Source organism: Pteronotus mesoamericanus, unplaced genomic scaffold (genome assembly GCF_021234165.1).
Source record: "Pteronotus mesoamericanus isolate MK-2021 breed Mesoamerican mustached bat unplaced genomic scaffold, CSHL_Meso_final contig_90, whole genome shotgun sequence".
Lineage (NCBI taxonomy): Eukaryota > Metazoa > Chordata > Mammalia > Chiroptera > Mormoopidae > Pteronotus > Pteronotus mesoamericanus.
In genome coordinates, this window is record NW_026555277.1 from 45,912,334 (window position 1) to 45,929,672 (window position 17,339).

At 39.5% G+C, this 17,339-nt stretch overlaps 2 protein-coding genes across 13 annotated transcripts in view; one reads left to right on the forward strand and one right to left on the reverse strand.

The window, feature by feature from the left end:
• BTBD10 (BTB domain containing 10) overlaps positions 1 to 11,556 on the forward strand; it is a 75,708-nt gene extending 64,152 nt beyond the window's left edge. The window contains exons 7-10 of one of the 2 annotated variants that reach the window (XM_054586074.1): positions 5,000 to 5,197; positions 6,983 to 7,087; positions 7,722 to 7,832; positions 10,446 to 11,556. In XM_054586074.1, the coding sequence (XP_054442049.1) occupies positions 5,000 to 5,197; positions 6,983 to 7,087; positions 7,722 to 7,832; positions 10,446 to 10,756 (725 nt within the window). In that variant the 3' untranslated portion in view covers positions 10,757 to 11,556. The remainder of the gene's footprint in view (positions 1 to 4,999; positions 5,198 to 6,982; positions 7,088 to 7,721; positions 7,833 to 10,445) is intronic. The other variant, XM_054586075.1, reaches the window with a different exon arrangement.
• Positions 11,557 to 12,191: 635 nt separating this feature from the next.
• The window catches only part of BMAL1 (basic helix-loop-helix ARNT like 1), a 106,150-nt gene continuing 101,002 nt past the window's right edge, over positions 12,192 to 17,339 (reverse strand). For 8 of the 11 annotated variants that reach the window (XM_054586083.1, XM_054586081.1, XM_054586079.1 and 5 more), the window contains 2 exons: positions 13,575 to 13,677; positions 12,192 to 12,838 (listed from right to left, as the gene is read on the reverse strand). In XM_054586083.1, coding sequence (XP_054442058.1) covers positions 12,678 to 12,838; positions 13,575 to 13,677 — 264 coding nt within the window. In that variant the 3' untranslated portion in view covers positions 12,192 to 12,677. The remainder of the gene's footprint in view (positions 12,839 to 13,574; positions 13,678 to 17,339) is intronic. The other 3 variants (XM_054586082.1, XM_054586080.1, XM_054586086.1) reach the window with 1 other exon arrangement.

The window sequence follows — 17,339 nt, forward strand, 5'->3', positions numbered from 1 at the left end:
ATTCAAAAAAGGGACAGTGGCCTCTGCCTGCCTTTCTGTCTGCGAGAAAACTGTCTGCGAGAAAACTGTCTGCCAGCTCCCACCTTGATCTCAGGCACTTTATTTCTGTCCTTTACGCCACTGTTGTCTTTCAAGCTGCTTACCACAATGCTGGCGCTCAGAGGGTGTGAGTCTGAGTAAGTGTGTTTGTGGGGTCTTTTAAGAGGAACTGCTTAGGACTCCAGTAGTTTCTTCCACTGACTCAATTCCCACTCATTTTTGCAGCCAGAAGTTACGGGGACTTATCTTCCTGGCTTTGGAACCCTGGGCTGTGTGGCCTGGTGTGGGGCTGGGACTCCTTGCTCCCGAGATAGTCCCCCTGAATTTTTATCCACCACATGTGGATAGGGGCCAGACCATTCTGTCTCTCCTCCTTCCTACCAGTCTAGATTTATGTGATTTCTTTAATTCCTTATTTGTCAGACTTCCATTCAGCTTGATTTCTGATGGTTCTAAGTGATTGTTGTGTTCTGTATTTTAGTTGTAATTTTTACGTGGACATGTGAGGAGGCGAGCCCTGTTTACCTAAGCTGTCACGTTGACCAAAGTTTCCGTGGCTGTATCTTTAATATGGAGACAGTAATACTTCTCTCACTGGGTTGTTTTGAAGATTAAATTACTAGTCTTGACACACTGTTAAATAAGGGTTTGCTTAAAAAGGCAAGGTAGCAAAGCCCTAGCTGAGGTGACACGGTCGGAGCGTCGTCCCTTACCCAAAAGGTTGTGAGTTTGATTCCCAGTCAGGGCACATACTGAGGTTGCAGATTTGATCCCTGTTTTGGGTGCATCTCATCCTTGGTCTGGGTGTGTATGGGAGGCAGCAATTGATGTTTTTCCCTCACATCAATGTTTCTATCTCTTCCTTTCCCTCTAAAAGCAATGAAAAATTATCCTCAGGTAAAGATTAAAAAAGATAAATGAGGAAGCAAAATTAGGAAATAAAGATGAATTAAAAGAAGAATATTAGAGGGTAGTATTACATGTGCTAGTTTATATTTCCACTTGGAAATATATTGTGAATAACTATATTACTAGTAAATATATTTAAATAAGTTTGTTTAATGGTTACATAGTAACCAGTCATTTTCTGCATCTTTATTGAGCATTCAATTTATACCAGATATTAGGTATATAAAAGGCAACAAAAAAAGGTAAGGTCCTTGCTCTCAGATGGCCTGTAGTATAGTGGGGAGGACAGACAAGTAAATTATGGTGTTAAAGGAAGAATGAGGTGCTAAAATGAGCTTGTAGGAACAGTACCCAACTCAGGCGTGGGGGCTTGAGGAAGCATTTCAGGGGAAAGGGAAGAGGAATGTGTTCCAAGCAGAAGGAATTTTATGTTTACAAGTAAGATGAGTACAAAGAGGGGCTGACTTCTCAGTCTTCTGTCATGTAAAGAAAATTACGGTAAGTAGTAGCTCCCCAACTAGGCTGTAAATTTCTTCAATGTTCACATTCTCTTGTTAGGCTAGCACTGTAACCCAGAAGAGGTTTAGAGAATCAGGTGCTGAACTCAGGAATGAAGGCCTAGGGCTAAAAGAATTGAAATTACAGTGGATATGCTAAGTTTGAAATACCTATTAGACATCCAAGTGGAAATGTTGAGTGGGATACTGGGTATACATATATAAAGTTCAGGAGAGACATGTGGGCTAAATATGTGGGAGTCATCAATATATGGATAGTTTTAAAGAGAACATTGTTTAAAAGGACTATACACATTTATCTATAACCTCCTTTTTCACATAACAGGACTTTATGGAGCAAGTTGAGGATTTGGGACTTTTATTCTAAGGATACTACAAGCCAGGGAAGGTTTAAACTAGGAGACACAGATTTGGCCACTATGAGGAAAATGGATTTATGGTAGTTTCCCCTTCTCTGAGTGAAATACATTCCAAAGACCCCCAGTGGATGCCTGAAACCGCAGATAATACTGAACCTCATATATGTGTATCATTTTCTGTTCATATCTTCCACCCATAAATTTCATGCCTTTTAACTAGGCACTTACTATGCCCTATGGCTGTGAGTTTTGCAGCTTGAGGTGCAGCAGCAAAACTAGCATGAATTTCTTTCTGCTTCACAATTTCACAGATTTGGTTTTACCGTAGACCTTACCAACCGCAGCAAAGGATTTTTTTTTTTTAAGAACTTTTACCTTTTCACTTAAAGGAAGCACTTTTATGGCTTCCCTCTGGCGTATCTGAATTGCCAGCATCACTACCCTTGTGCTTTGGGACCATTATTAAGTACAATAAGGGTGGCCTGGACACACGCACTGTGGCACCGCGACAGTCCACCTGATAACCTGGACAGTTACTGGTGACCGGTGGAAGGTAGCGTACACAGCGTGCGGATGCTGGACAAAGAGATGATTCATGTCCCAGTGGGACAGAGCAGGGCGGTGCGGGATTCCATTGTGCTGCTCAGGACAGCATGTGATTTAAAATGGATGAATTGTTTATTTCTGGAATTTTCTTTCTTTTTATAAAGAGCTTATTTGAGCCAAATTGATAACATTCTGGGGCACAAGATCTCAGATACTCCTGGTGTTTTCCATTTAATAGTTTTGGACCATGGTTGACTGTGGCCAACTGAAACCGCAGAAGGCGAGACCATGGATAAGGCGGTTCTGCTGTACAGAGGGGCAAAAGCAAATGTTGGGGGAATTTAATTAGGAGGTTTTACAGTAGTTTGTGTGAGAGTTAATGATGACTTGAACTACGGTGGGGGCAATGGGGATGGAATGTGTTCTGTTTATTGCTGTTTAACAAACCATTCCAAACTTAGTAGCATAAAGTATAGTCATTTTTACTGTGTGGGTCAAGATTCAGGGTACAACAGAGGCGGCTTGTTTGCTTTACAATGTCTGAGGCCTTGTTTTATGAAAAATTGAAGGGCTGAGGGGACTCAAGAGGTCGGGGGCTTCTTCACTCTCATGTTGCTGCCTGGACTGGAATGACTCAAAAGGTTGGGTTCCCCTAGGCATGTCAAACAGTACCTGCACGTGGCCTCTTCATGCGGCTTCGGCTTCTCCCAGCCTGGAGACTGGGTTCCGAGAGGAAGCATTTGGAGAGTGAGCATTCCCCAGACCAAGGCAGAACTGCATGTCATGCACCATCGTCTCTGCCATGCCCCCTTGGTTACAAGCCAGTCAGTGTGATCGGCCTAGATAAAGGGGAGGAAAATTAGATTCCACCTCTTGCAAGGAGATGGAAATGTCACATTGCAGAAAAGCATGTGGCATAAGGGAGCTTGCAGCTTTGGAAAATGTCATTTTCCAGAGAAGGACATGATATAATTCAAAATGTATTTAAGAGGAATTTAATAGCTCTTGGGGAATGATTGAATTAAGAGATGATAGAGGAATCAAGGATTCATCCATTTATTCCACTGATATTTAAGTGCCTGTGCCTGTCAATGTCTGGCAGTCTTTCCGAGATGATTCTGAGGACTTGAGTGGATGGTGATGCTGTTTACTGATTTAGAAAACACTGCAGAGAGATGCAGAGATGATTAAATTCAATTTGGGATACATTGAGTGAGTGCGAGGTGCCTGCGCGGTGGCTTCCAAGTGGGGACGTCCAGAAAGCAGTTGAGTATAATGACTCTAGAATACAGAAGGCAGAATTATTAGAATAAATTTAGGAATTGTCAGCATAAGGTGAGGAGGAAGACCATAAAGTTCTGAGAAACATCAATATTTAATGAGCACCTAGAGGAGAAAGTTGCAGAGGTAACTAGAGAAAAACAAAGAGGGGAAAGAACACCAGGCACATTGTTACCAGAGATTCTTAGGGATGAGAGCGTTTTAAGGATGAGGGAGAGACATTCAACCCAGAGGTCAAATGAGATTGGGATCAAAAGATGTTCATTGTCTTTAACAATCCATAAGGCATTTGAAAACTAAAGCGAGAGCAGTTTTCAAGAGTAATGAGTGTGGGAGCCAGTGTTGAAATAGGTTCAGAAATTAGGTCAAAAAGAATGTGTCGATACATCTAGGAGTTTGGCTAGAAATGGAATTTCAAAAGCGAAGTAGCCAGCCTAGAGAGAGACATGGTTAAAACAATAATATAGATGATTAATTATTTAATCAGTCACTTATTATAATTATGTATTCCATGTAGACTCCTTTGGGAGACTACAGATTTGAGTACTTGCATTCTTCTCTAACCCTCCCAGTAGTTCCTGAGATGGTAGAGCCTTAAGTAGGAGGTAGGACATTGCCATTGAAACACGAATAAAAGAAAAAACATTAAGTCAGTTCAGATGAGTTTGTGTGCCTGTGTATTTGGGAAGTTGAAGTTGTTCATTACGTACTTAAGGAGCATGAAGTGAAGAGCATACTTCACCCTTCTCAACGTATGTAATTCCTGTACCTTGCAGCATTTTGTTTGGCCTTTTGCCTTCCTTATTTCAAACCAGTTGATCTTTCTCATCTGACCCCTCTTTCTACACTGAAATATTGATGCTATTTGTGAATAATTTTCTGAGAAAGAAAACATGGGAGGTAGAATATGGGAGCTATTTTAGTTCATATTGATAATCTGAAAAATATCCTTAATATCTCCTTTAAGATATAATTGCATCTACTGAGGGAAGAATGATATAGTTTTTAAAAAAGTCCTGGTCTAGGGGTAGGGGTAGGAGTGGATTTAGTTCTGATTTTACGAATTTTGTTACTTGAGGCAGATTACTTTATGATGTGTAAGATGAAGGAGCTGATTGTTGGATGCCATTGTTGGCCCTATTTTTTTCTGTAAAATTCTACAGTTCCGTAAGAACTCTTCCTAGGAAAAGTTTTGTTTACTAAAGAATAACCACAATATTGTCTATAGGGTCTAAAAATAGATGCTGCACTAATCTGATATTCTGAGTGTTGCTTCTGCTCTTCTTTTACTTATCAGTCATCTCCCTCACCAAAAAATCAACATTTTTTTTGTGGGTTTCATTTCAGGTGCCCTAATGCATGAGTTATCAAATGATGGTGCTCGTAGACAGTTTGAATTTTATCTAGAAGAAATGATTCTGCCTCTCATGGTAGCTAGTGCCCAGAGTGGGGAACGAGAATGCCACATAGTGGTGCTTACGGACGATGATGTGGTTGATTGGGATGAAGAGTATCCACCCCAGATGGGAGAAGAATATTCACAGAGTAAGTGTTTATGGCATGTTCTCTCTCTCTTGAATCATCACTGATTCTCTATTTTTAATATATTGGTTAAAGAACAGTTTTTATAAAGAAAGTATATTGAAATTTTAACTATATACCAGGAGTCAGCAAACTATGGCCTCTGGGCCAAATTCAGCCTATTGCCTGTTTTTATACAGTTTTATGTATTGTCTGTGGCTCCTTTTGTGCTACAATAGCAGAGGTGAGTAGCTGCAGTGGAGACCGCATGGCTCGCCAAGCCGAAGTACTTACTCTCTGGCCCTTTACAGAAAGTGTGCCCGTCTTCGACATGCACAGAGATAGTTTGCTCTTTGTTTAAATCTGGATCCTGATGGACCTTTTCTTTTTTTCTTTGCATTTGGAAGCATCCTAGAAAAGTAGATCCTAGAGGAGTAGATTATAAGAAATAAGCTGTGTGTTTTTTTTTAAGTGAATTTTTATTTGTATATAAAATGAGAATCTTCAATTCATTGATTTCAAGGGTGACTTCAGTTTCTAAGATGTTTCTTTTTAAATATCATACGTATTCAGAGAATACAGTGAGCCTTCAAGAAGCTTTATGGAACTATAGTTAGGTATTTCTGACCCAAACAGCGTATCTTGAGGAGCAGTGACCACCTTTTTTCTTACTGCACTTCCAGACTTTTTCTAATTAGAGCTTTTTGATCTTTTTTGTTAGAAAATTTATATTATTTATCTTGAGGAACCCAATAGAGTATTTTTGATCACTTTCATAGATTGAGAAAAGATAGAGTCAAAAGAATGATTTGAGGAATTAGGTAAAATAGCCCAGCATCTTGTTCTGAACTCCCACCTGTGCTGACTAGGTGAGGATTAGGGTTTAAATGAAAGTACAGGACCATAGAAAGTACCAAAAACCTTTAATGATTTTTCCATTTTATTTACCCTTTTCTAAAAACAAAACAAAGCAGACTCCAAGTGGTATTCTTTTTGACTTCTAAAGATTTCCAGAGATTATTTTAACATGGATTATGGTAGCACTTTTCAGAGTTTATACTGAGATTTTGATTGCATGATGTACTTAAATGTGTTGTGATTCTTTTGGGGGCAGTTGTAGTAATAGACATGTCTATTACTATTTCCTTATTCCTAGGTTCTTTGCTGACAATGGTTTTCTATAATAATATGTGGAATAAAAAGTTGAACAAAACACAGGAAAAAATGAAAGATTGTCAAAAAATTAAAAGAAATATATTACATTATTTTCTGATAAGAAAAAGGAATAAACAAACTTATTATTTGTATTTTAGTTCTGAAAAAGTTTTGACTTGAAAAGAGTAGAGCCAACTGTAGGACATAGAATTGACAATAGTGGTGATGATACAGGGATTATTAAAACATCTGGCTTTTCCTTAATTGTTGAGCTCTCCATTTCGGTGTTTTTTGGTTTGTTTCCTTGGTTTTTTTTATCTTAAGCTTTGAAGCCTAAAAGGACTGAAAACATTTTTACTTGTCTACATATGTCTCATTTTGTGTCAAGATGTTCCAACCTAAGGAAGATGCATTTGAGGAGACAGAGATAGCCTGAGGTTCCTAAATGTGACATTATGACACCATTTACTCTGAGATGTCAAAAAAAAAAAAAAAAAATTTATCCTAAGATATCCGTAATCTTAAGGACATAGTTAATAATCACAAATTTACCCCATGATTAACATCTGTATACGTATTTTCTTTTTATTGGCTCTTAAACCAGCATGTTTGGTTTGTGAGTGTTTTTTTCTTTTTTTGAAAAAACCTTTGCAGTTCATCTATTAAGGGAGATAACTCCACCTGAAAGAGAGAAGGCGAGGAAGGTCCATCAGTCTAACTCCTTGAAGTTCCCAGCACATTTGGAAGACTCAACATGTTGTCAGTGGAATGTCTGTCCTTTGCAAAGCCAGTTTGCTCTAAACAGACTAACCTAGGCAGAACATGCTCGAATCTGCCATTTTTAACATCAGTATTAAATGGGGCTGTTCGCCTGAATGGAAAACAGTTTGTGGGGAGGGTCTTTGCCCTTTGGGGGAGTTATTAATAGTTGCTCAATCCATGAAATGTAAGATGTATCCATTTCATACCCTCTCACAAGGCATTTTTTCCCCCTTTTCCAAACGAGGCCTTGTAGGCATCATAGCAAAGTCCTGTACTTTGCCTGCTTGACAATGATGTGATCCTCATGTCTTCTTTTGGTTCTTATTTGAAGAAATTGGGGCAGATCCTATATCAATAAGTTCATGTATGATATATCTTTCAGAAGGAGTTTCTTCTTATGGATTGGGTTACCTGATTAGTTATTAAAGCTTTTCTTGTTTCAACTTAAGTATTGCTTATGCATTAACTGTACTGAATTGTCCCGTCATGTTGGCTAGTCACCCTTTGGCACCACTGCATCCACCATTTGGGATTTAGGATTGGCAGCCCCTTTGATGATCAAGGTAAATTTTTATTTCCAACCAAGTACTTTGATTTTAATAAGAAAATATTTTTGTCTTTTTGTTTTCAGTTATTTATAGCACAAAATTATATAGATTTTTCAAGTACATTGAAAACAGAGATGTGGCCAAATCAGTTTTGAAAGAGAGGGGTCTTAAGAAGATTAGATTGGGAATAGAAGGTAAGATGTTTTCATTATTTTCTGTTGATTTTCTTTTGAAAAAAACAAGGTTAAAAAATTGGATCTCATTTAGAATATAGTATGAATACTTTGAGGAAAAACTCAGATAAATGATTCTGAAATGGTCATGTGGTAGACCTATAAGTAACAAAAATCAACTTCCTTTTTCTGAGAAAGTAGATGGAAGGCCATTAGAAATTTTTATTCCATAAGATTCCCCAGCAATATGAGATGTATGTTTATCTTTTCTGCTATAGCTTGTCCTAATGCACTTTTGACTGAGCCCATACATTTTTAGATTGCTTTTTACTTTATGGTTTAAATGAATTTTTCCAGGTGCTATGTCGGATGATGCTTTTATTTTAAAATCTCCTTAGTACAGATAAAATATCTTTCTTGGAATAACATGGTATAGTGTAAAGAATAAAGGTTCTGGAGCCAAATTGCTTGTGTTCAGATCCTATGACTTAATAGCTATATGACCTTGGCCAAGTTATTTAACTTCTCTGTGCCTCAGTTTCCTCATCTAAGGGTTATTGTGAGGATAGAATGAGTTGATACATGAGAAACACATAGAGCAAATCCTGGCGTGTAGTAATTCCTCAGTGTGTGTGTGTGATGGTGACAGTGGAGATAATGGTGTTGATCAATGACTTAGTCAAGCTGTTGAAGATCACAAAACGTCAGATCCTTGAACAGTGTCGTTCTGCTGTTTCTGCATGACACTGAGGAGATGCTGTTGTAACTTAACTCTTGTTTCTATCAATTAGCCTATGGTAAGATTGGTTTCCTTATATCATTTGCTTGAAGTCACAGAACCTATTGAGAGCATTAAGTGGGGACTTACTGTAATGGGCTGCTGAGATGCAGGGAAGAATGACCAGAAACAGTTTTTGCAGGAAGAGGAAAAGATTTGGGACTTTGAATGAAAAGCAGTGAAATTGCTGACACATCAGTTTTACCAGTGTGTGTCTTCTGTCATTTTGCAAACAATGGGATTTAGCTGCTTGGTCTTGGAGCTAGAGAGAAAGCAACTGGGAGTTACTTTAGATTGGAAAGACAAGGACAGCCTCTGTGAGAAGACATTTCAGTTGGTGGAACCAGGTTATAAAAAGGCTTCACATATTACACTATGGACTGTGGACCTTCCTCTTTAAGCACGAGAAAACTGTTGGTAGTTTTAAGCAAGGGTGGGTGCACTGTGATTGCACTTGTGTTGGAGTGGTGATTCTATGTGGAGAAAACGATGAGATGGGGATTTTAAAGACTTCCTTGTAGTCCAAGAGGAATCCAGGACAAGGGAATAGAGGTGGAGACCTTCCTGATCTCTAGTGCTGACCTTCAGGTGGCAGATGACTGGATCTGTGAAACGCGGGAGACGTTCTGCGGAAGGCCTTTAGAAGGCTTTAAGCCCTGCCTGCCCCTGTGCCCTCTTCACTCAGCCGCATACCCACACTCCACACATGGCTAAGCATGTGGACTAACTACCAGTGCTACCTTTTTATATTTTTCTGATTCTAACCATCGTCTAACTATGGCCCATGGGCAAAACCCAGCCCGTTCCCTGTTCTCTTATAAATAAAGTTTTATTGGAATATAAATATGTTCATCCATTTAGGTATTATTGTCTATGGCTGATTTCACTTTACAGTGGTGTAACAAGTGGTGAGGTAGGAACTGTGTGGCATACCATGGTTTCTGTCTCGCATGCCTACACGCAAGCCTCAACTATGTATTTACTCTGGCCTTTTATAGAAAACGTTTGCTATTCCTGGTCTAAACTAGCAATTTTTGCTATTAGGAAAAAGGGATGCATAATAATTTCTAAGGAAGTTATGTCTTTGGAGAATTGACTTACCTGATAAATGACTGAAAGTTTTCCAAAACTAGGATTGTCCTGACTTGTTACTTCTCAGTGACTATGAGCCAAGAGAAGGAACATATAATTAATTAGGAAAAGCTGCTTTGGAATGGCCAATCTGGATGAACTGCTTGGGGGTTTGGAGCAGCAACCATTAAAATGGTATACGGGGGTTAAAATACTGGCTTTGCTTACCTTAGGTGCAGACGAACCTAGAACCAGTGAAGCCGGGAAGCTCTACACCTCTTTGTCATTTAACCAGAAAAGGAACGAAAAACCCAGAGCAATATGAAAATGAGATTTAGGTTTAAGGAAAGTAGGAGGCAAATGTGGCAGTTAAATCAAGAAGGCACATCTTGAGGCCAGATAATCCTGTGAAGGGGAAGGAAGGGCTCGGGGATATTAAGGATACACAGCGAGGGCCCAAGATGCACTAGATGACATGCCATTTTATTTGAGACCCATCCTTTCCATGCTCATAAAGAATGTTTTTCTGGTGGTTGGTGTGTTGAATAGCTGAGAGGATAGTAGATGGTTTTGTGAATTAGATTAGTAGGATTTCAGTTTCTGGCTGTTGAACTGATGATTAAAGGAATGGATATTGGTTTCCTTTCTTTTTTTTCCTTCAATTTCTGTTTGCTCAGGAGCTACAGGAAAAAAGCCATCTTTAGGCTAAATTGGCTGAGAAGTGTTGGAGGGCCATGTAGGTATGAGTGTGTATCCTTAGTTTTTAAAACCTTTCTCTCCTCCAGGTTATCCTACCTATAAAGAGAAAATAAAGAAAAGGCCTGGGGGCCGCCCAGAAGTGATTTACAACTACGTCCAAAGACCGTTTATCCGAATGTCCTGGGAGAAGGAAGAAGGAAAGAGCCGGCATGTGGACTTTCAGTGTGTAAAGAGTAAATCTATCACCAACCTTGCAGCAGCTGCCGCAGACATTCCCCAGGACCAGCTGGTAGTCATGCACCCAACTCCACAAGTGGATGAGCTGGATAGTCTTCCTATCCACCCTCCTTCGGGCAACAATGACCTCGATCCTGATGCACAGAATCCGATGCTGTGATGCTGATATTCCTCGAAACCATAGCATGCTACTCTTCACAGTGACGTTGCACTCTCCTCATCCTGCACTGCAAGGCCACTCTCTTCATCGTGAGATGCACATAACAATGTTTAGGATATTGCAGTGTAGCCTTTTTTAAAGACCAAAGGTAGCTGAATGGTTTTTTTTAAATGAGTACAACTCTAGCATCCTGAGGTTCCAGTTATATAAATGTATTTGTTTACCAGTGGGTTTGTGAAATTGGTTCTTTGTATGGGGGACAGTCCTTTTTCACACATCTAGATCTTTTCAGAAGTGTTGGAAATTGGCAGCTGGGGTACTTTCAGTCTAGATTGGTATTTATCACACCTCAGATAAAATGCAGAATATTACATAGTTGCACTTTATAAATGGTGGTTAAATGGAATTGTTGAAGCCATTTTTATAGTTGTGATGCACAATGTAACTTAAGTGCTTCTATCAAAGTATTCCTTCAGTAAAATGTGTATAGTTTACTGCCCATGATGAGCAAAAAATGAGTATTTATCATTGGGCTCATTTGAATGATTAGAAAGAGATTCAATACCCATATCTTAACAATTCAGTTATCTCCAGCGCCATTTTCACCTTTTTAGAGTGAGTCACATGCAGGAAATGTGAACGTCATGGGTGGTTTATTATCCAGTCTGCCTTACCCTTAATCTGTTCACAGATATTTATTTACTAATGATTTTTTTTCTTAAGTGTTACGGGATAGGAAAATGAAGTGTTTGCTCTTCATTTACTAAATGATTGTAAACTCGAGTTTTTCATCAAAATAAAAATTCCATTGTTTTAATGTTTCTGATCAACTTCATAACCGTGCCCAGTTTTAGTCTCATAGTTAGCAGACTTCCTGTCTTGGTGTCAGTATAACTAGGAAACAGTAGCTCATGGAACTCCAACTTGGTATCTGTGTGTTGAGGCACTTATTTTAACCTACTAATCATAAAATAATATAAATTGTTTTTAAATATTCTGTGACCCAATTCAAGAAGGAATCAGAGTGTTAGGTGCTTTGGGTCTGGGGGTCACATAATGTTGGAAGCCACACAATTGTGAGTACTGCTAGAGAGGAGCTGTGGTAGAGAAACGAATCTATTACATCTAATCTTGAATTTGTACTTTAAAAGGATTTGAATTGTGTTCAAGCAGTGACAGCTTTGTTCTCACATAAATAAAAATTGCAACAATTTGGAGATTAGCTATCCTAAACAAAATAGCCAAGCTTTTAACACAGGGAAGTGATGTCAGTCCCAGAATAGTTATGAAGGCCAGAAAGGTGTAAATGTTATTGGCATGGACTGTCCTTAAAACCCACTGTAGAAAATTGATGATCCAGCCCTTGTAGCATGTAGAATTTTTTTCTAATTATTTGAAACATGAACAGTATTTATAGAACAAGGGAAACATTTATTAAAAATATTTAACTGTCTAATACATTATACTTTAACCCATATTTATAGTAAAGGATTCTTACAAGGAAGAATAAACAGCTTTATGATACAATTAGTATAAGAAATATCCACATGGGGGACTTCTTTGTAGTGTAAAAACACCATACATCTGAAATGACCATTTGCATATAAAAGCTACCAATGATGCTTCTGTGCACAATGATTAAAAAAATTTAACACAAACAGAATCCAAAATATACAATTAATGCAAGCTATCCACAGCTAGCCCAATAATCAATGATGAGGAAACACTGGAGCAGGCTTAGTTCCACTTTGTCTGAAGTTACACATAGTAAGATTGACTTGTATCAATGGCTCTGAGATGGCTTTTATGAAGACGGTACATAAAAGCTGTTCTCTCCTTACCCAGTAAGCTTCACAGACTGTAAAACTCCACCAGTAATGCACTTTGATACTGTAGCTGTTGCTAAAGCAACATGTAGTGTTTACAGCGGCCATGGCAAGTCGCTAAAGTCAACAGGGCCACCCAGCCCAGCATCTGCTTCCAAGAGGCTCATTATGACCGCCATTGCTGCTTCATCATTACTGGGACTACTTGAGCCTTGATCGTTGTCTATCATGTCTATGCCAATGTGCGGGTTCTCACCTGTGCAAGGAGGTAAGGACTGGTTAGTGACAATACCAAAGCGTGTTTACCTTAGTAAGCAATTCCTAAGCACACTTTTATTAAGAAAGTTATACTTAACAGTAGGGTGAGGGATGCTATTTCGGTGCTACATTGCCAGTATATATACATTTAACTTCGGGGTTTTCAGAGGGAAGAACCAACTTTTTAGAAACACGGTGCTTAAAATGCAATAAAGATAAAAAGCATTTGTGTTGTCCTCAATTTAATATTCTGATAAAACCAATTTTAAGGATGGAGTTACAGAAGGAAAGAAATAGGAAAGTAGATATTAGGGGAAAAGATGATCTAGAAAAATAATTTAAAAAAGAGGTGGGATAGGAGAAGCAGACTCTTCATCACTAAATGACTTACTGCCATCTGAAATGCTTACTGGTCACCTTCTAGGCTTTATCACTAACATTTCATTGACTTTGGCCCTGAAGAGATTATGTCCTAACAGGGTAGGACCAAGCCTGTGAATAGGCTGCTGTAATCTCCTGAGTTCCAGGGATAAACCTGGACATGCATCAGAACTCAGCCATTAAACTCAACTCTGAAATAAAGATTTAAACAAATTTGAAACTTTTACTTTGTTCTTATCGAATCATCTAGAAGTAGCTTATTTGGTACATTTACATTCACATTATTAAAACTCACTTTGTGCCAGATGTGTTGTAAGCTCATTTTAATGGATATTAATAAGAATGCTACTTACCAAGAATAGAGGAACTATCAGAATATGGATAACCTGGGTTCTCCTGAGCCTGCCCTGGTAGGAGGCCACCGGAAGGAATGTCTGGAGTCCCTCCATTTAAAATCTGCAAACAACAGTGAAGTTTTCACATTACCAGTAGTTTCTATCAGTATCATATGTAGTGTCAACAAGAATATGAATCATGTTGAAAAGTGGGAGAAAACTTCAAATGGCTTTAGTTTTCTATTGGACTATTTTAAACAAGAAACTTAAGAACAGTCATGGTAAGAAATGAACCTCTTCCCCCAAACTATTCTTTTCATTAGATTCAGCCCACACAGGCAATTCAAAGGCTGAATCAAGTCCCTAGAGCATTCAGTTACCTTGGATCATGCTGCTCACATGTCTCTCTAAAGCCAAGGACTAAACCTCAATGAGCCCAGCTGGGCAGTTCCCCTGTAAGGGAGTAAACTTATTACAGCAACAGATGTCGAAGAAATAAGGGCTTGTTAACCAACTGTGAAGAGAGATGGCTCTAAGGAGTCACAAATGAACAACAAAACACCAGGAATAAATCTCTCATCACCAGTGAACTAACTACAGGTGTTCACTCCGGTAACCAGTGGTTTATGTTCTTAAAATAGGCCCTGAGAAGCACTGTATTACTCCTCAGTAGCAGAATTCTCATTCTGTCTGCTGCTCCCCTGCCAGCTTCCTTCCCTGGCTGAGTCTCAAAGAAAAGCATCTTGGAATGTAGGTGAGGAAACTGTGTGGTATAGCTCCTGTGGTTTTAGGAGAAGCAGTGATTTCAGGCTTTGCCAGTAGGTGGCATTACAGCTTTATCTTGCAGTTCAAATTTTTGGTCTAGAGAGACCCTTGTACACTCTAAAATTGAGGTCTCAAAGAACTTGCATTTATGTAGACTGTATTTATCAGTGTTTAGCGTATTTAAAGTTAAAACTAATAAATTTTAAAATGTAATAAATTTATTACATGTTAACATTAATAGCATTTTGATGAAAAATAACTTTTCCAAAACAACAAAAAATTAGTGAAGGTGTCATTGTTTTACATTTTAAAAAATCCAGTATCTTCCTTAATAGAATTTGACTGGATTTTCATATTTGCTTATCTATTTAGTCTGATTAGATGTTTTTTGATTGTAGTATATGAAGGAAGTCTGGCCTCCCACAGGTTAGTTGGAAAGGGTGTATTTTAATAACTTCAAGTAATTGTGGTACTCTTTTTTGGTATCACAAGACCCAGTAAGTGGCCCAAGCCAGTGTGGCTCAGTTGCTTGGGTGTTGTCCCAAAAACTAAAAGGTCGCTGGTTTGATTCCTAGTCAGGGCACAGGGCACATGCCTGGGTTGCAGATTTGGTCCCCAGTCGGGGCATATATGGAAAACAGCCAATTGATGGTTCTCACATAAGTGTTTCCCTCTCATTCTCCCTCCCTTCCTGTCTCTCTAAAATAAAAAAAATAATAAAAAATCAGTAAGTGGAAGTTTCTCAAAAGGTTCATTGCAGGGTGGAATCTGAAACCATATCAATGAAATTTTGTATTTATGTTAAAATCCATTGGAATATCCATTTTAGGATGGGTCTTTCATCTTTGCATAATTTTAAAATACCTTGCATTGGGCGCGCCCTCCCTCCTGGGAGTATGCCAGCACCTTCCTCTACCCCTCTTCTCCCACAGGTGTGCATCTCCTAACTTGTAAGGGACCCCACAAGACTTGCAACCAGAGGGCAATGGGCAGCGGCAGCTTGTCCTGGGATAGCTCCTGGAACCTGTCTCTAAGGCCCCCTCTTCTCTGACTCCCCAGTGAGCTGACAAGAGCCCAGCCATGGCTCGCTTTTTTCACTGTGGCTTCTCAGCGAGCCACAGCAGCCCCACTTAGGCTCTCCTGCTGCTTCCGTCCTAAAGCACTTCTTTGTTTCACTGTCCCCACCTTTAATAAATGTATTTTCAAAATCAAAATAGAATACCTTGCATTGGTCATTTGGAAAATACTGGTTCAGCGGAGTTACTCAGATATTCCAAACGTTGACACATTTCATTGTACAACATCAAAAACATCACCATTGTTAAATATTTCTGATGATTTAGATTATTTTAGAAAACTGTTGAGCTCAAAGTAGCAGATAACAAGTTTTCCAAAAATTCTAATTTTTACTTGAAAGCTGTAATTTTATCATTGGCAACAAACACTGTCAGTTGTTTTCCTTGAAGTTACAGATTACTTCATTTATTTTCAAGAAAATGTACGCTCAGTACCCAAGTCTGAATAGCCATAGTTTACAACAGTAAAAGTAGTGCCCTATGATGACAGCAGTTTGTTCGGCTCATGCGCTGCACGATCACACCTGTGCTGTCCTGGAGAAAATGGTCACACTTTGGTGTGCAGTACAGGTGCCTGATGCACACTTTCCATTCTGTACCAGTATTAAAAAGATTAACTTAAGAGTTTTATAAAAGCAGCTCTTTCTACTGCATCATTAAGGACATTCTTAACTGAAACTGTCAGTGAAGAAATGAAATTCCTAGCATGGTTTGGTGTCACTGCCCTGATTTTTGCAAAAGCACCAGCAGTTATACCCAACATTGCTTTTGTACTATCTGTTCACACATCTGCACAGTGAGGAAAATTCTTTTAGCATTATGAAAACAGTTCGGATTTTGCAGAGACCTGAAAGGATCTTGCCCCCCCAATTCCCCCGCCCCCCTCGCCCCCAGAAAAAGGCCACAGATGACATTTAAGGAACTGCTGCTTTGCCTGAACCTTATTGCTTCTGGATGTCCGGACTCTCCTGGAAATAATGAGGCTTGCTTAGCCTCTTCCTTTAGCTTAACCATGACCGAAACAACTAGCAGGCTAAGTGGAGCATTTTCAGACGTGCCAAATTCGAAAGTGACTGGCAAGGGCTGGAAGCATTGTGGCTTTGGTGTGCTGTTTCCTGCTGCTGTCATTTTAAACTCTTACCTCGTTTAGGCTGCTCCCACAAGCCCTGCTGCTGAGGACTCAGAGAATATATTCAGAATTTCTCCTCTCAGACCTACTTTTATAAGCTCAAAGGAAAGGAAATTTGTTTTTTCATGAATGCTTTAAAAATACTTGGAGCTCTGTGATGCAGAGCATGCTCTTTCATCTCTTGCAGCTACTGGTATAGAAAGAATCAGAAGTCGAGAGACCTGAATGTAGTTTGGAACCAGCGTTACTAAAATGCTGGGCTCATCATTTAACAGCTGCGAGCCTGGATTTTGTTACCTCTCAAGTTGTGCGGACACGATGAGAGAATACACTGAAAGCTCCCTGAGCACATTCAAGCATTACCCTGGATTGATAACCTTACAAAACAGAGTGGTGGGCTTCCTGGTGATACCAGGGAGTTGCGAAGTAGAGAAGCGAAACCCGTGTAGGAGACAGTGGATTCCACACGGGGGAAGGACCCAGCGGTGTAACGGGACCAGAGCCTAGAGCACAGCCCGCAGGCAGGGGTGGCGGGGTGTACCCAGTCCAGGCTTCATCTACTCGATGGTATTTCTGCGTCATTACCAAAGGCCAGGCACTTTCACCTATTATCTCATGAAAGGAGTTCCTGTGGAACAATTCTGGCTCTCCCAACCCACAGCAGTCCCGTTATAAAGAAAACTAGGGCTTAAAAACTACAGGATCGCAGAGCCAGCAGAAGGCAAAGCCCAGGCCTATCGGACTTTGACCATGCTCTTACCCATCAATTTACTGCCTTTGAAACAATATTTTGAGGGGTGGGTGGGAAGCAAA